This window comes from Poecilia reticulata, linkage group LG13 (genome assembly GCF_000633615.1).
Source record: "Poecilia reticulata strain Guanapo linkage group LG13, Guppy_female_1.0+MT, whole genome shotgun sequence".
NCBI classification, from domain to species: domain Eukaryota; kingdom Metazoa; phylum Chordata; class Actinopteri; order Cyprinodontiformes; family Poeciliidae; genus Poecilia; species Poecilia reticulata.
This window is the reverse complement of record NC_024343.1, coordinates 8,008,381-8,028,312: the sequence shown is the minus strand read 5'-3', so window position 1 is coordinate 8,028,312 and position 19,932 is coordinate 8,008,381. Positions and strand designations below refer to the sequence as shown.

Here is a 19,932-nt window from a genome sequence, read left to right as displayed (position 1 = left end):
ACGGACCGGTACAGCGCCCGCTTCACAGTAGACACTGCCCCAATCCGCCTGTCGATCTCCCGCTCCCTTCTTCCCTAATTCGTGAACAAGATCCCCAGATACTTAAACTCCTCCACTTGAGGCAGGACGACCCCCCTGACCCGGAGAAGGCACTCTACCCTTTTCCRGCTCAAGACCATGGCCTCGGATTTGGAGGCACTGAGCCTCATCCCGGCCGCTTCACACTCGGCTGCGAACCGCTGCGAACTCGGCTGCTGCCCTCTAGTGGGTAAATGAGGATCAGTATTTAGTGTGTAAGCTACGCCATATGCAGGTAACAGTACTGCTGCCCAATATATTAATTCTACGTGCAGGTCAGACATTATTGATTTGATGACAGAGGCTGCGGGCCGGATGAAATTTGACCACGGGCCGCATTTGGCCCCCGGGCCGGACTTTGGACATGCCTGTCCTAAAGCCTTACTGCTGTAATGAATAGAGAAGACTAGCAATTTCCTAAAACAAAATCAAACTGCACAAAAAGCACCAGTAATGGTCAAATTTTCATTAATAAAAATCATTTTTATTTAAATGCATCAACTGCATTCAGCTCAATCTTACATTCAGACAGGTTTTAACACCTCAAACAGCTTTGCTTTCTGATTGGCCCMAWGTGCTTCATTAAATCATCCTCTAAAGAATCAGGTGTCATTAAAGGAACTGCACAGACAATAACCAGCTCTTAATGATATCTAACGTGCWTTAGATAGTAGATTCTAACTGTAGATGAGAAATATTATTGGTGTATTCCTTCAGTTCCTCTGGAACCAGTTGGTGAAAAAAACTAATATTCAGTGTAGTATATTATGAATGTATATGAAAAAATGAGAAGGCAAAATACATAAAGATACAAAGTTATTTAATGCAAATAAGCTTTAAAACAAATATCACTGTGGACTTCCTTGAGGTTTCAGTTTAACCTCTTTGTAATATTCAGTCTATGATGTTTAAAAAATATGCAGCAAACCTAAGTGTGACATTTAGTGTAGCAAACAAATCCCAAAGCTGCTGAGCTCCAAAACCCTCAAAGCTGAACTGAACTGCCCCCAAACAGCAGACATTCCCCCACACCCCATCCATCCACACGCAAAAGTGACCCAATAAGCAGCTGTTCTTGGTGCAGGATGCTGCTGAGCTGCTCCTGGTCCTCCATTAGCCCTGAGTGGGCAGCAGAAGCCACTCAGCTTCAGGGTAGAACTGATTAGGAACAAAGTGCTGAATAACAGGCTTTGGTAACACAGCAGGCACCTCATAATCAAACCAAATCTGCACTCAGCACAACAGAAAAGGAAAACACCTTTGTGTCTTATGTAAGCCAGCAACTCAAAGTATTCCAGAGTATCCTGAAACAGACTTGCTAGTGCTTTTATTACAATTACAAACAGATTTACCTTAAAATAACTTCATATGTATGGTACTTCAGTATTTGATGTTTGGTGGATACTTKAAAGCAATTAGAATAATTTATTAGAAATACTTCTAGATTTTTTTTACAACAAATTTTTTTTTGAGCATGAATAATCACCAATTTATGCTGAATAATAGCTATACTATACTAACTCAAGCCATGTAAAYGTGATTTCAATCAGCAGCACATTGACAGACTGGATGTGCAGCACAATTTTCAACATAATATTTAATAATCTTGTAAAGCTATTAATTATTTAACAGTAACGAGTTTGAAATTTTAGTGTTGTGACAACCGAAGTACAGCTGCATTCAAATGAGACACAACACTTCTGCAACAATGTTTTCTGGATGTTTAACCAAAGTAGTTAAACCTACGCAGCATTTCAGAACAAACTGCTATTGACCATCAAATATGGTGGAAGAGGGATGATAATCTGGGCTTGTTCTGTGACCTTTCATAGTCATTATAATTTGAAGTATACTGATAGTGATGGTTGTCTAAATAAAACATGTCTCTTTATTGTGTACTAATGTGCACTGATTTGAATTATGGTCAATATTTCCTTTCACCAACAATAATTCTGAGCAATAAAAATCTGATGTGGGGTTTCTCAAGGTTTCATCCTTGGGCCATTTGTTAAAATTTTATATCTATTACTGCATGTAACAACTGGTTGGAAGAGTCACTACGTCTCCCATGATATYTATGTTGATGACACAGAAGTTTATATTTCTGTCACCAAATAACCATAGTTATCTGCAGTCACTGAGGAAGTATGTCCACAATATCAGTAAGCTGAAGGGCCAGAATTTCCTCAAGCTTAATGCAGATAAAATAGAAGTTGTTCTTTTGGCTTATATTAACAGAAGGTGAAAGATCAGAACTCAACCAAACTTACTTGTACTAAAAACCATAGACCACACCAGGAAGCAAGGCAATGTGGTGCTAAGATTAGCTAATTTTCATCAATCTGTGGACGCATATGCCAAAGTGATCAGAGCAGCTGTGAAAATGTGCAGTTTTATGGATTAAATCCAGCAGTCTCAAATATCAACAACAGTTTTCACAAGGTTAGATAATCACAATGGTTTGTTTAATGGTTAGTTTACAGTACATCTGGAAAGTATTCATAATCCAAGTCTACCACTACCTACCTGACCTCTGACCTGACCCCTTGTTGCTAACCTTCACTAATACATACTCTGTGCTCAGGTCCATCTGTGATGTTGAGGTTAATGGGTATCATTCTCTTCTGTTTACAGTCAGATGCAAAACACACTCAGTTCCTGCGGTTATCATCACAGTCTTTTGAATAGAGCTCAGGTATCCTGGCACAGCTACAACAATAGTCGCTTGCCAACCACAAATAAGCTCAAAACAAAGAAGAATTCATATCCAGCTGTCTTGTATTAGACACCGAGTTCTTATAGTGACAGTGCCAACAGTGTTACTCACCATGGCAGGACAGGTGATCTAACTGATTAACAAACTTTTCCAAATTGATATTGAATTGGAAAAATTAATTACAATGCATGGATAAATCAATATTTTGACTGACACAATATTCCGTAGACATAGGGCAAGTTTTATCTAAACTCAGGAAAGCTAAAGTTCAAATAGCGATGCTACAGGAATCCCATCTAGATGACTCTGAACATGCCAAACTAAACAAGATGGGGTTTAAGTCTGTCTATTTTTCTTCCCATGGCTCTGGGAAATGAAGAGGGGTTGCGATTTTAGATGTAATGATAATAGATGTAAATGCAGCTTTATACGATGAACCATCGGCTAGGATAAAAATTAACAGTGACCTATCTGATCCCTTTACTTTGGAAAGGGGAACAAGGCACGGATGCTGCGTTTCGCCACTCCTCTTYGCCCTCTTCATAGAGCCGTTAAGTCAGTGGATAAGACAGAGGATGGACATAGCTGGAGTTCACATGGCATCCGGGGAACAAAAGTTKTCATTGTTTGCGGATGATTTGTTGCTAACCATAACAAACCCAGCCCAAACTCTACCTGTACTTATGGAGGCGATCRAGGAATATGGTTCACTCTCGGGCTACAAGATAAACATTACCAAGACTCAGGTCGATAAACTAAAACCCACAGAACAATATTAAGAACCTGTACAATTGGAGCTAGGAAGCAGAATCCATTAAATACTTAGGGGTCACATTGAAAAAAAGGGTTTCTCCAGGATTTTTGATGTCAACTATGGGCCCCTAAATTCAAACCTGAAATCAGACATACAGAGATGGAACTTGATCCCTTTCTCAAATTTATACTCCAGAGTGGAGTCGGTCAGAATGAACATTCTCCCACGTTTCCTATATTTATTTCTATGTTTACCTATCCAGATATTAGAAAGATGTTTCATAGAGTGAGAAAGATTAATATCTCAGYATATTTGGCAGGGGAAAAAACTAAGGGTGAGGTATGCAGTTAAAGAAAGAGAAAGGCAGACTGGGTCTTCCCAATCTACGGGTTTATTGCAGCTCAGTTAAGACCAGTGCAGTCTATGCTCTCCATCTTACGATGCAAAGTGGAAAGATATAGAAGGCTCAACAGTGGAAGAAATACCTTTAATATCAGTATTAATGGACAAGGATTTACAAGAAAGGCTGAATATACCACGAGTCAATGTTACACTCGTTTCAACCACATTCTTGGAGAAATGTGGTTGAAATTTGTGGATTGGGGAACCAGATAAAAATACTCAGATGATGTGCCTTTGACTCTGCATTTAAACCGAACAAGATTGATGGGAGATTTAGAGGATGGATCCAAAAAGGATTAACCTCCTACTATACATTTACCCATAAGGGGCAACTTCAGAGATCTAATGGGTTGGAGGGACGACTTCTCCAGATACTTACAGGTTAGGTCCTATTTCAATTGAAATACCTGACAATTGGGAATCAGCTAAACCAGGACTTGTTAATGTGTTTTTGTCCTTGTTGAAGTCAGGTTCAAGCAAGAAACTTGTTTCTATACTTTACAATGGTATTYTATTCTCTAAACAAGGTGACAGAAACTACATAAGAAACAAGTGGGTAAAAGAAGGAAATGTATCTATCTCAACTGAAGTCTTGGAACAGATCAACAGATTGCGCTGGATGACCTCAAGCTCCAATACATGGAGACAGTTCTGCTGGAAAAAGACTGTTCGATATTTTATGACTCCAGTTTAGAAAATACATCAGGACAGCGGAGACACATGTTGGAGACTCTGTGGAATAAACAGGGCAAATCCTTATCACATCTTCTGGGGTTGTCCGGTGATTAAAGCTTTTTGGGAGCAAACTGTGTTCCCACCTAAACAACATCTTTTCTGAATGAATCCCATGTAAATGTGAATTCCTATACTTAGGAAACATCTCAATTGATAGCTGGACTCTGGAAGATAAAAAAAACTGCTGTTAATGCTTCTGGCAGCAGGTAAAAAGACAATCACTAGAAAATGGTTAAAGCCTGAAGCACCTACAGTARAGGACTGGTTCAATATTGTACAAGACATTTACATTCTGGAGAGGTTATCCTTTTCTGTTCGAGGTCGAAGGGAATCATTCTTCAAGATCTGGTCTAAATGGACRAACTATGTTAAATCAGTAATCCATTTGGACTAAATATGCCTATCACATGCAAATATTGTTGTGCTGTGTATTGTACCCTGGTTTGGGCTTATGGTAAATCTATGTTCTGGAATGTGCTTTTCCCCTTTTATATGCAAGTTCAGATCAGAACCCCCCCACCCTTCGCTCACTCKTCTGTTATGGATGTTTTGTTATTACACAAAAACCCTGGATTGGCTTATGTTATTCCTTCTCATACTTCCGCTGTAGTGGAAGCTGAAATGTACAATGTAATTGTAACTTGCCTTTCCAAATAAAAAATAAAAATAAAAAAATAAAWAAAAAACAGTCAGATGGTCTGTAAGCTTAAAAAGAAGAAGAGCTATCCTGTTCTAAATAAAATACATTTATTTTTATTGTAGGAAGTATAAGTRCCAACTGGTTAACTTGGTACTCRATATCGGCCTAAACTTAATTTTGCCTGGAAGAAACTTGTATAGACATGTTGCATGTTATTGATTACATGTGGAAATTTTTCGCATACACACAAACCTGGAGGGCAAAAAGATTATTCTTTTACTTGTCATTCWTAGCTATGCTGCCATAGTGGAACAATTCTGTTGACCAAATGAAACCTGAAGATGTACGTATTATTATTTTTTTATAATGCAGAAAAACTCAAAATCACTGGTATTCCTTCTTTTTCTGGCTCTACGCTACACAGATTYGTTGCCATAGCAACTGAATGACAACAACGTCACTAATGTATCAGAATTCAACATCAAAAAACATGCAAACATTTTGCACACAAAAAACAAAACATTCGGTCCATTGCAGAATCATGTTTTCAGGTTTGATGTTTATTCTACAATTATTAATGCAATTATTAATAAGTGATCACTGGTTGATTCGCTAATATAAACACCTGCTCTACTGATAATCTGTCAGCGACGCTGTGTAGGTTGCCCTTTTCTGTAACTGCCTCAAAAGTCCATCCAATTCCACATCACACCTACATGTTAATGTTGCCAGTCAAGTTATCATAACCGACCTACTTCCCTCTCCTAGCTGTTTTTTCTTAATTAAAACATTTCCTGACCTTGTTATTTAATTGTTGTATTGGTAGCAGCAAAGCATTCTGTCATCTTTTTCTTTTATGTTACAAATACATGTAAGATTTAGCGCATTATGTTGACAACTTGACAACTAAATCTAATGGTAGTCATCATCACCAGCAGTTTTTTGCCCTCCATCAGGAAGCTGGGGTCGGGATCTTGTGTGCATAACGTCACTGAGCAACTTGTCTATAGGGACACCCTAGTTCTTGACTCATGTTTGACTACCTTCGTCACTGCAATTTCTTGGATAAATATTTCCTTCTACTTATTTAGGTTATATTACTGATACTGCAGGTCTTATTCTACTATTACACCAAATCAAGATACCAACTGCACAAGTTTACATTGACTAAATCAAATATGTTACCATACTCTCAAACCTCAATCATACATAATATCATGTAGAATTTGAATAACTCAAGTAAATAACTCAAGTGTGGCTGCTTAGGTTACATTAAGCCAGCAATAGCTGATGCCACTGTAGATTACAGGTTTACAGGACATCTTTGATCCAAACTGCAAAAGGTTGAATACCTTGGGGTACATGTGGGGTACCCCAAGGTTCAATCCTAGGACCCCTTCTTTTCAATATGTATATGCTCCCACTAGCTCAGGTTATAAYGGGAAATARGATTAGCTACCATAACAATCAGATGATACACAGCTCTACATCACGATGTCACCAGGTGACTCTGAACCCATCCAATCACTGAATAGATGCTTAGAACTGATCAATGTGTGGATGTGATAAAACTCTCCAGCTGAACAGAAACAAAACTGAAGTTATTATCTTTGGACCTAAAGAGGAGCAAACTAGAATCAATGCKCAGTTTCAGTTATTACAACTGAAAACCAGCGATCAGGCTCAAAACCTGGGAGTAGTGATGGACTCTGACCTGAACCTTCAGAGCCACATTAAGACAGTCACAAAGTCGGCCTTCTATCACCTGAAGAACATCTCCAGGATTAGAGGACTTATGTCTCAGCATGATCTAGAGAAACTCATCCATGCTTTTATCTAGAGATGTGCCGATCAGGTTTTTTCCTGCCGATTCCGATCACGGATACCGATCACATAATTATTTATTTTTTTGTCAAAAGCACTACCGGTTACATTATGTGGAAAAAGGAACCATGAATTTACCTTAATTTAGACAAAAACTTGCTTTTAATAACTTTTTCCAAGAAAAATTCTGTGGTCTGTGTTAAAATATTAGCATTTATGAGGCCCCTGAAGCCCTGGGAGGCCTGATGGAGCTGCTGACTTAATTTGGATTTAAGAAAAGTGGAAATAATTAATATTTATTTTAATTGTATTTTTTTGATTATTTGTTTTTAAGACTAGTTGTGGGTTTATATAGCAGCTCACTGGCGATGTTTTCCTATAATTACCCAGTGATATATTTACTTTTCCTGTCTACTTAACATCTTTTAATACAACAACACGGTGGACCGCCTCGGCGCCCTGACCACCGGGCTTAGCAAGTTTCCTGGGGGAAACCCTGTATATAAAACCCAGCTAATATCTGTTTGATCATTACCCAGTGTAACTCTAAGGAGAAAAAGGGAAAAGGGTTAAATTGCTATGCATAATAAAAACTCCCCAACACCTAGATAGTAATATACCGTGAAAATCRTGTGATTCAATCAGAATCACGTCAGTTTTACATTACCTGGAATATTCTGACTCCAGCAGCCAGTTTGAAAATATACCACCTGATAWAACAATTTGCCTTGCAAATCAAAACAATCCACGCAGCTGCCTGCCCAAGTTCCCCGGCAAAAACTCTACTGAAAAGTAGAGTTTTTTTACCTACAGTAGGCAAATCCACAACCCCGGCCCAAGGTAAAAATGCAAAGCATTTTTACCTTGGGTCGGGGTAAAAATGTCAGTGGGCTATTAAAAGCCCACTGACATCTCACAGAATGTAAGTGTAAGGCTACATTCTTACTGTTAAGAATACATCACTGTATGGTGATCTACCACCAAGGATCGAATGTTGCGTCAAAGTGTTACTGGAAAAACTGCAATCTAGAAACACACATTGGTTCCATTCTCCTTGATCAGACCAGTGGACTTTTTTTTAACCAGAATGACTGAGATTCACATGTGCATACTTGAAAGACATGCTCCAAGACATGTAGAATTAAAATCAACAAGGGTATGTTCTATATGGCTGCACAGTGGCGCAGTTGGTAGAGCTGTTGCCTTGCAGCAAGAAGGTTCTGGGTTCGATTCCCGACCCCGGTCTTTCTGCATGGAGTTTGCATGTTCTCCCTGTGCATGCATGGGTTTTCTCCGGGTACTCTGGTTTCCTCCCACAGTCCAAAAAYATGACTGTTAGGTTAATTGGTGTGTCTAAATTGTCCCTAGGTGTGAATGTGTGTGTGCATGGTTGTGTGTCTCTGTGTTGCCCTGCGACAGACTGGTGACCTGTCCAGGGTGACCCCGCCTCTCGCCCAGAACATTAGCTGGAGATGGGCACCAGCAACCCTCCCAACCCCACTAAGGGACAAGGGTGTAAAGAAAATGGATGGATGGATGTTCTATATGTTGCAACAGATCARAACCCTATAACCTAAACAGGATCATAGCAATAAGCTAACAAGATGAGTCAACACCTCTAACAGTGACACACAGTTCTGTCTTCTTAACAACATCATCAACTGTTATGTTTACAGTCAGCAGCAGGAAGGTTTTCTTCTCCATGAGGCACTTCAGAGCAGCTAGTTAAAATTAACTGGTTGTTACTTGACATGGAAATATGTAGCTTCCTGGTACTGCCGCAAGTTAGGTAAATGTCAACTTCCTGTCAGCTCCTGTTCACTCTTTCGTTTCTTTATTCATGACACCTTAAACGACATCAGATTATGACCATTTWTTGATTAACTAGAGTGAAAACAGAGCAGACTGACTTACTTAGAAGACTTGACATCAAAAAAGTTTTAAATTATAACAATGATTGTTTTCCAGAAACTATTTTACCAGCTGCAGAAACAATGTTTCAGTCAAATATTTTAAATCATAATTACACAATCAACAAATTGCTGACTAGTAGAACTGACATTTGTGAAAAATGCTGGAATGGACCTGCTGTTTCCTTTGATGGAGCCGTCTAACTCACATTCACATACTGCTGAGTCGTTCTCGCTTTATTATTGCTAGTTAAAAGCAATAGTGTGCATAAATAACAACGGCATGTCATCATAGCTAAAGTTGTTTAGAAATAAGCTTCAATAGTAATAGTCAATGCCTAATGCTATGCTAATTAGCCATGTGATCATTATGTTATGATGGGCATGTGGCTGACGACAGTTTGACAGATACGTACATGGAGTACAACAGTGACACTCATGCAATGCTTTGTATCTTATTAATGAGATTAGTAACTAGTAGAGATGTGCAGATCAGGTTTTTTCCTGCCGATTCCGATCACCGATACCGATCACATAATAATTACCGGTTACATTATGTGGAAAAAGGAACCATGAATTCACCTTAATTTAGACAAAAACTTGTTTTTAATAACTTTTTCCAAGAAAAAAACAGGCATTGTGCAAATTGTACTGCGATCAATAATACCATCTTTAACAGACTGAAAACATATGAAGGCTCTGAAGAGGCTAAATAATGCAGAGTCAAAATAAAACCTCTCAACATTGCCAAAAGATTCAAGTATAAAACGTAACATTCAAAGGCAAATACAGGTTCCATTACAATAAACAATTTTGAGTTACTGAATGAAAACTTCCTGATAGCATGGCGGCTAGCTGATTACTGCTAGTTCTGATTGGCTGTTTCTGACTGAGAGGAGTAATTATGCAGAACTGGGAGGAGATCGATTATTTTTTTCAGAGATTATCCGTCTCATGTTAAGATAACGAAAGTTTTAATATGCATGTAAAATTAATTTTTTTAAGTTAGATGCTGCAGCTTTAAACAGAGGTTCGGTGTGAGAGTCACTACCAGGTGGAGCAGAAGCGGCGCCCCGTCTGTCAAAAATTACTACCTGTAGCGCGTAGCAGCGGTTCAACAGCGAGAGTAGAACCAGCGTCTTACATCGCAGCTCGAAGACTTAAATAATTTTGCGGGTTATTTGTTTAGTTTTCTTACAGTCATGCTAATCCGGGTGAGTGTTTGTAGCTGCTTTATCTGCTATCTGATCCTCCATATGTCTTTCTTACTGCAGTGAGCCACGATCTAGCCAAACTCCGTCAAGTATGGCACTGTTTTTATCCCATATTAGATTCGTCGTGTTGATGCATTTTGACGTGCTTCAATTTTCCGCCGCAACACGCAAACTTCCCCATTCACTCAGTGCGTTATAGTTCCACATCGCTTAGGATTTGTTGCTGCACGTTTGCGCAGTGTGAAGGAAAGAGGAGACCAGCTGCACAGGCAGGCTGGGAAATGAGATGCAGATGATCGGTTTGTGTGATCGGCAACAAGAGGCCGTGATCGGCGATCGATCACCGATCATACACTTTTTCAMGGAAATCGGCCGATTTATGATCGGTGGCCGATCGATCGGCACACCTCTAGTAAATAGCTCCAGTTCAGGCAGCATACGCTGTCTACTGTATGCTGATTATGTGATGGTGCTCTAAACAGAATTTATCTATAGCCCATCAGAACATTGAGCCATCCATTTCTCTTAATGGATCAATATGCCYTCAAACCATTCTTCTCCCTGCTGCTTTCCTTGATTGCAGCCTGAATATGGACAAGTTATGGTCAGTTTGGTGTTCCACAAACTAAACTCTCATTTTCTTTACATTAAATACATCTGCAAGAAACATTTCAGCAAAGCTCTGCATGTTTTTTTGGCTCTGCTGAAAACAGTTCTTTCTCTAAAGAGCTATTTTAAATGTGGCCATATTTGTTATCCAACACAACCATAAATGTCACTGTATAACACATGCTGACACACTGAAAGGGGTTCAGGGTTTGCCCCAGAATACTTGTTAAGCCTGGTTGTAGAGGCACTAGGGAACTCACTCTAATGTTAGCAAATTTAATTTTCCTTCGGGATCAATAAAGCATTTTTGAATTTGAATTGAATTCAACCATCCAGTGTGTTTTTTGAGTTTAAAGTTGACAGAAATTTTGAAAATATAACTAGGTAATTATGTGTTATTGTAAGATATTATTAACAATACCTAAACACCAACCATAAAGTCTTCAAAAAAGACTTTATGGTTAACATAAGAAAAATATAATTAAAATAAAAATATAAACTTTTTGACTTGTGACTTTATTCGCTGAAGTTGATCGTAGCCTGGTAAAGGCAGACAGTGGTTATGGCATTCTGGTGAATAAAAAAAAAGAAACCTGACCTTAGTCTCCCTATGTGTTTACATACTGACTATATTATGTTGCATTGTTCATAATTTAACAGTTGGAAGCATAAACAATGATTAGCTTGGTAGGGTTAAGTCTGATGGCCCGCCAGACTTATAGTACACTGTGGGAAACCCTTGGAGGGGTGAGATTGGTTATGTGATATTTGCTTGGTCAGGTAACAGTGACAGTGATGGAAACATCAAAGGAAAAAATTTTCAAACATGCAACGATTGGAACAAAGAAATTGTGACCAAAGTATAGAAAAAGAACAAATGAGAACTAATGTAACAGAGCTGCTTTAAAATGTTGCCACCGTGACCAATGCAAATCTAAAATAGTGATAAATAATGTGTCTAAGTATTTATGAGTAAATCTGGAGCCAGTAGCTTCTGCCAATAGCAGGATCAACTTTGCCCCTAACAACAGACAAATCCATCTATCTTATTCCAATAGATCCGTCATTGTGATCAACTCAGATCAGTGAACTTTGAGTACTCTCTAAGTTACATGTGCAGCCTTGACCTTTAAACTTCTTTTCCAAATGATCTTTGTCACGTATGTTAGACTAGTGTATTACTAATCAAATAGAAAAGTTTCTTCCCTTTCTGAGTGAATGTTTTATCACCCTGTTACCCAATACTCTGGGAAAAGGAAGTGGACTTTCACCGCTAACATTGCGCACGCATTGTGCTCAACTACTGTAGTGACAAATTACACTGTCACTACAGTAGGGAGCATTTAATGCTGTACTCTGTTCGGCAATTTAAAACTAATTTATACTTAGAATTAGCTGTTACATGGACAAAGAAGAGAGCGCAACACTCAAAGAAAGATAGGTCATCTGAAAACCTTTTTCCCTAAGGGTCTGTCAGGAAAACCCATCAAAAAGTGAGCAATCGGCTCTGCAGTAACCAACTTGAATCAATTAGGTCTAGATAATCTTGGAAAGTCAACATTTTCAAAAGGATTCTTGATAACCAACCACTGCTATGCCTACAGAGTGCACCTTTGAGATAACTGAACCAGCCATTGCTGCAGCCACGCCTGCTGTGGGAATTAGGAATGCTGCCATGTGACTGGTCAGATAAGGCTGGGCTGGGTGGCTGGACACTACCACAGCCTGTGAGTGTTTGATGAACAACATGAGTCTTCCTGTGTGTAGTTGTAGGTGATATGCAGAGCAGGAATGACTTTGAGATGAAGGCATCCCTAAACAAGAACACAAGGATATTGAAAAGATGGAGGTAAATTCAGCTCAATTCAGCTCACAAAAGGTGTAAACTATAAAATCAATCCCAGAGCTCCCCCATACTTTCTCTCAGGGTCTACAAGGTAGAAACTCAAATATAGGACACAGTTCTGAACAMATATGTGCAGCAATGCTACTTCGGCATGGACTTCATACTGTAGCAGGGTTCTAACATTAAATGAGACATTTTGGCATGTTTTATATCGTAGACCAAGAGAAATTGCATAATATTTAAGAACAAAAAGTGATCTATGGTTTCCAAAACTGTTTACAAATAAAAACCTGAAAAGTGTGATGTAAAGGTAAAATAATTGTATTTTAATATGATTCCTTAAACAAAATCCAGCACAAAAAACTGCCGCAAGAAGTTCTCTAATTAGTCATACAGTATTGTCCAAGTTAAGCTGAAAAACAAATGTGGTTCAGAGGAAGAGTGGGCMCCCCATATATTGAGGATAATAGTCCTCACTGCAACCGTCTGAGRTTCAATCCCCATCTTTAGAACCTCTGTAATATGTCTCTCCCTCTCCCTTCTCTGTCCACCTGTATGCAACTAGTGCCACCAAAAAATAACTAATTAAATATGGAAATATATATTTCAAATACCCAATATAGAGCCCAATGTGCATTGTAATTTCAATGTGTGCCCTGCTGCAGAATGCCTAAATGGAATATTTAGAAAAATAACCTTTCAGGTGCCATGCATTCAATCTAGCAAACAACATATTTAGCAAGTCTGATGGACTTCCAGTGTTTTTATATCAGTTTTTTACAAGAAATATTTAAGTGTGACATTTGCTTGCTTAATACGCCTACATACCCYAACCCCAAACTGAATAAAATCTAACACAGCTAGCACATGTGTCCATAGTCAGCTTCAAATGATACATAGAGGCCGAAACAGTCTGAACGTGTCCCCCACTCTTGCAACGTAGCTGCATGTCAGCTAACTGCTTTCACATTAAACATACAGGCTAGCGATAGTAGAGAGGTTAACGTTCCCCTGCAGAGACTATTAGATCAAGCGGTGAAGTTAAGTGAACCAACCCTATTCCTTCAGAGCTACGTCCCTCTATTGAAGCTCAAACTGGCTGTCAACCCAGCCCTCTTCCTTAGTCCAGCTCCAACTGTACAAACGAGGCTTTTCTTATAATGGAAACAACGCCACGCCAAACACTGTCCGACAACCAACCAATTTAACTTGACCTTGTTTATATGTAAACACACACGCTGCAAAAGACACCCGCAGCCCCACTGGAATATCGGAAACAACAAAACATCTATTCAGGATGAAGAAAGGTCTAGCAAATATAATTTAAAAGAAATTTATTCGTAAGCGGTCTGTTTTAAACCCTTTCAACTGTAGCATAACGTACAGCATTTCGTGGGCAGAATACTGCGGAAAACACAGCAATAGCTACTGATAAACACATCATATGGCAAACATCTAATAAGATATATATAATTGATCCCAGCCGAATTACAGACCATATCCAAGCAGTTGAAATAAAAGAGGTGAATTCACCTCTGTCCAACTTCAACACAGTACATTTAAGCAGTCATTTTAAAGCGATTAATTTTACCGGGTGGGCTGGTGTCTCTCTATTAAAGCTGTTAGCCTGAGCGCAGGCAGCTAAGCTAGCTTAGCTAAGATGGAATTGGGTCCTGCCTTTTCGGCTTACCTCTCTTGACAGCCTCGTCATACGACAGGAATCCTATCCTCGACTCTTTAGCCCCCATGCTCCCCTCGTTTCATTGCGATCTGAGGAAAGCAGCGTTTACAACCAGAGCGGCTCAGACAGTAACTGTTGCCTTTTCTGTTTATTGTGAAACGGGTCCCCCGCGGTGTGTCTATGTGGTGAACGGGTGAATGTTTTCAGCGACGCCTCTATGCTATGTCACATGATCTCACTCTACAGGTCAGTTGATCAACGTCTGTAAACAGGAACGAAGTAATAGACACAGACTTTAGTTTTGCCTCACTGGACCCAAAAAGTTATTTCTGATTCTCATTGGGACAAAACAGCGTTTTTTCTCGGTGTGCACAATAACTGAGCTGTTTCCGAGAATGTTTTCGAATAACTCAAACTATATATAACCTCAAGAGTAGTGAGAGTAGCTCCACCTAGTGACTCGTTTGCCACATTCTCTTCACAACACAGCGGCATCTAGTGGCCATGGTATGTACTGCAATTTGAACGCCCTTGTTACTGAAAATGTGCTATATAAATAAAACTACCTTTACCTTTACTATATGTAAAATAGAAGCATGGATTATTTCAGGGGTCGCCACAGCGGGTTATCTGCCCGCTGTAGTAAAAATTAATTCACAGACATAGAGAAAACTTTTGAATTCCGTCTGCTAAACTGGCATCACCGGTCCCTTTTAKCCCTCTTTCAAAACTTCCTGGATTCACCCCTGCTCAATAGTTTAAAGGGGATATTTAATAAACATTAATATTCAAACATTAATACAAATTAAGCCTTACTTAAGGTTAAGGACAGCAGGTCTGCTGCACCATAATAAATAATGTTATTAATTTACACTCTCAGAGGAGTCTCTGTTTCTTTCTGATTTTTCTCACTTTTGTTCTGTTTTTAGAAGAATTGCTCCATATCTCAAATCCACAAACCTGCCACTCTTCGCATCACAATGATGAGCACAGCATTGATTCTGTTCATGTGATCCAAACATTTATGTTACAATGTTTGTATTTGTGTGAAAGTAAGTCTTAACTTTTTCTTCAAAATGGCGTGTTTGATTAACGGTTAATAACAATAGTTAAAACTTCTTAATGTTTGACATTGGCTAGTAAAATGTTTTTACATCASGCTACGTGACTACTGCATTAATATATCTATGAGCTACTCTAAGCTGTAGTTGGCGATATGTTGTTTGCTGGTGAGCATGATAATTTATGTATCTAAAACAAACATTATTTTTACATCAACTTATACTGTAAGTTATATGAAACTTCTCAATCATTTGAAGGCTCAGAATCAGCCCAGTACTGGTCCACATTATTAGGTGAGAAAGACTCCTGGTATAAATTATATTTTTAGTTATTGTAATTACACCTAAGAGAAATTAATTTAATCAAAGAATGTCATGAATATGTGTGTATGTATTCCATTTTAATTAGTGCAGCAGCGACTGCAGTTTTCTGGCCGATTGCCGATTACTGATCTTTAAAAAGCCTGACCTTCCGATTTTGATTTTGGATACCAATTTTTTGTCTGAAATGTCGCCAAATGTATCAAGGAAGGAAAGTCACTGAGTTTTTAACGGCGGGTTGACTGGGTTGACTACTGTTAACTGCAAACATGCAGACATGACCTGGTGCATAGGCGTAGGAAGCAGGGAGGACGGGGGGACATGTCCCCCCCCAATATTGGAGAGAGTCACATTAGTCCCCCCCAATAATTTAACCGCAGTTGCGAATAATTTTAAAATCTTCCACTCGCATGCTTTTATTTTGAAGGCGCATAACAGCGCATTCAGCAGAGCGCTTTCTACCCCTCCCCCCTCTGAAGGGCTCAGAGTAAAAGCAGCAGCAGATGGAGTCAGAGAAACTGTTTGAATGAGATAAACAATCTGTCAGGAATGTTGCCTTCAATATCGTTCGTTTATAATATCTTGTTGTCAGTTTACTTTTATATATAGAACTAAATCTTTTCGGTTAAGCCGTTTTAATTCTGGGATAGTCACATGTCCAAAATTTTATTGCTAACTTTGTTTAAAAGTTAGCTACTCTAGTCACAATGATTTAGAATGAGACTGAAACAGCAGCAAAATTAGCCTTTTTATTACAGTATTTAAACTGAACAACACCTGATCATATTCGACCACTTAGCATGTATTTATATTATATTATATTATATTATATTATATTATTTAGATATTTAGGAGAACAGCAGTGCTAGGATGATGTTGAAGAAAGGTGAAGAAGCTCTGGTGAGGTCTTCATTTAGTTTATTGAAATATGTATTAACTGTTTTTAATTTTTAAATAAACTAAACTATTTTATTATGAGAGGAGCAGGTCAGGGAAGACATGGGAGAGACGTGGAGTTTCAGAGTGTGAAGATATAACATTTATATTAATTTCAATAAAACCAGAAAGGAGAACAGGTGAAGACTGATGTCAAGTTGATTTATTTCAACGTTTCAATATTTTTTTCATTATTTCCACACTATAAGGGTAATGGTTAGGAGACAATAAGAAAAGTGCTTGAAGAGAGGTTTAAAAATAAATTTGTGAACATTTTTGCTACACAGTAAATAGAGTTGAGATGTATAATAATGTAAACATCTGAAAATTAAGTTGTTTAAATTTTCATTCTGTATGATAAAAACATACTTTTTATATTTAGTTCACATTCTGACACTGTACAGACACAACAGTGTCTGTTGTGAATCCATGCAGGAACATCAGGCTGCAGAGAGTCAGACGGAGGCAGAGACAGAAATGTTTGCGGCTGAAAATGACAGGGAAAAAAAACATTGTCTTTTGCCTCAGTGTTTCTTATGGCTCATGTTTGGTAAATTAATGAATGCAGGGCTGGAAAGTGAGACTGAGTTAACAGTGAGGAGCTAAGGTGTCTGTTAGATGTGAAAAGTATCATTTTTATTTATTTTGTATATAAAACTGTTGCACTGATGTAGAGAGTTGTTCAAGAAGAACAAAACTTTTTAGATTTTATTTTTGTTGGTCAAACTGCTGTATTGAGTTTAAAACTGCAGAGTCCTATTTTATGAGCTGTTTTCTACTTTGGTTTTAGAAAGAGGTAGAACCAGTTCAATTACCAGTCAATTTATATCAATGCAGGGTTTCTGATCTGCATTGATCAGAAACCCTGATCAATGCAGGGTTTCTGATGAATGCAGATCAGAAACCCTAGTAAAATGGGTTTCTGGGTAAAGCCAATGCTTTACTAGCATTGGGCCGCCAATGCTTATGCTTTACTAGCCTCGCCTAGCTGTGTGAAGCTGACACCCCACCCACGTCAAAAAATCCAGCAAATAGTCTGAATGGTTAGTGCTCCGTTTGTGCAGGTTTGTGCCGTTAAAATTTTCGTTTGTGCAGTTTTGGTTTCTGAGATATTAAAAGTTATAATTTTGGCCGATGACGTCACCGTCACCCTATCATGTTCCAAATCAAACCTAAGTGTGGGCTACTTCTTTTAATTCTTCAGATTTTCAGCTGTTGTACAATGTGTACATTTTGTTTTGAACTTCAATAAAGACTTAGAACAAGAAAAAATGTGTCTCATTTCAAGAAATGTTTTAAGATAGCAATGTTTTTTCACGAACGTAGCTTCTCTCCACAATAATTGAATCCTGCTAATAAAGGACATGCAGCCTGACCCTAACATAATGTGTATAACCTGTTCAACTGTGCTTTGATTTCAGAGGTGGTCTGAAGAATTATATTCACATTGTTGATGTACTGTCTGCTGATTATGCAGCAAACGTGTAAAAAAATTACATGAGCCTATAAAGGCCAATTTGCTAGTTGCTTGAGCAAAGTTTTTGCAGAGTAAAACGGAAATGTGTCATTATTTCAAAGTTCATCCAAGTAATGTACTTAATATTTAGTAAATATATTTTCAATGCAACGACTTTCATTTCATCCAATTTCTTACATTAAATGTGTATGGGCTTCAAGGATTTTGAAAAGCTCCACATGTTTTGCGAACTTTGACATAGTTCTCACACAACTGGGATTGGCTCCACCCATACTGTAGTGAGCCCCCACCACCCCGATCTTGTTTTGGCGGCAGAGCAAGTGTAATTTCAACCTCTCGTTAATATTCTAGCGGTCTCAAATCGTTTTTCAAGTCATTTTTGGAATTTTTTCAACCCCGATTTTGATTTTTGTACAAGGTAAGTAAATTAATGCTCAACTAGCAAAGGCGCATTAGCAGCATGGAATTAAATCTCCCGTTTGTTGCGCATCTGCACAGTGCAGCAGATTACAGGCCCGGTCCAAGGCTGGATGAGGCCTGCAGCAGAATTTGATTTACGGGCCCCTTTTGTTGCTAAAAATATCAGCAGTTCTAACAGCTTCTGTGTTAGATTTAGTAAAAAATGGGAGAAGGGAGTAGTTTAATTGGCCAGCCAAAAAAGTAATGAGTTATAATTGCAGTTTACTAATTTGTATTTGTAAATTCAAAGATTAAACTCACAGCATCAGATTGTTGCTATGGTAACAAAACAATCTAACTATGAATATTGTTCTTTGAAGTTTTACAAAGTAAACTTGCCAGCTCCTTAAAATCTTGTATTCAAATGTTAAACAATTAAAAATCTTTTAATTTATGTATGCCTAAAGAACTGAATAAAATTTAACAGTATTGATAATCTCAATAAACAAATGTTACATTTATGTATCCGTGGTCTGTTTTAAAATATTAGCGTTTATGGGGCCCTTGAAGCTCTGGGGGCCTGATGGACCTGCTGACTTAATTTGGATTAAACAGAAGTGCAAATTTGTTGTTTTTAGACTAGTTGTGGGTTTAAATAGCATTTCACTGCAGACGTTTTTCCGTAACATATAATTACACAGTAATACTTTTACATTTCCTGTCAACTTAACATCTTTTAATACAAAAACACGGTGGACYGCCGGTGGACCGCCCCGACCACCRGATTTAGCAAGTTTTCTGAGGGAAACCCTGCAATGCATTTTGACCAATAAGATATATCAGAATCTGTTAGYCTGTCTGTTCTACCAGAGTATTTATCTTGCTAGTTGTGAGGSAAATGATAAAGTGAGTGTTCATCCTGGAATGACGGTCATTATACTATGGATAACTTTAATCTGATTATTGGATTGTAAATAGTAACATGTTAGAATACGTGTTACTGAAACAAGGGTCAGATTAGAGTAGCACATTACTGATGTGTTGATGGCATAATTGTTTGACATTTCTGCTCAAGCTATTTACTGATCTGTCAGGTTTCCGATATGCGTCGCCCCAATGACAGACTCGTTCCTACGCCCTTGACCTGGTGGGCTGGTTTGTCAGTCAAACTTCTCACTGCARAACAGAAGAGGACAGAGGGTTATATTTTAAACCTTATCGGCCGGTCATGACTCACCCAAAATTAAGGAAGTGAGCACACTGCTCTTTCTGAATCCGAGGTTCGACTAGGACCCCTGAATAGACCTTACCAGGGAGGCTTAAGAGTGT

General features: G+C 38.5%; 1 protein-coding gene across 2 annotated transcripts in view; it reads right to left on the bottom strand.

Moving 5' to 3' along the window:
* The window catches only part of usp32 (ubiquitin specific peptidase 32), a 68,928-nt gene extending 54,155 nt beyond the window's left edge, over positions 1 to 14,773 (bottom strand). The window contains exon 1 of one of the 2 annotated variants that reach the window (XM_008425205.1): positions 14,419 to 14,773. In XM_008425205.1, the coding sequence (XP_008423427.1) occupies positions 14,419 to 14,476 (58 nt within the window). In that variant the 5' untranslated portion in view covers positions 14,477 to 14,773. The remainder of the gene's footprint in view (positions 1 to 14,418) is intronic. The other variant, XM_008425207.1, reaches the window with a different exon arrangement.
* Positions 14,774 to 19,932: the final 5,159 nt, after the last annotated feature.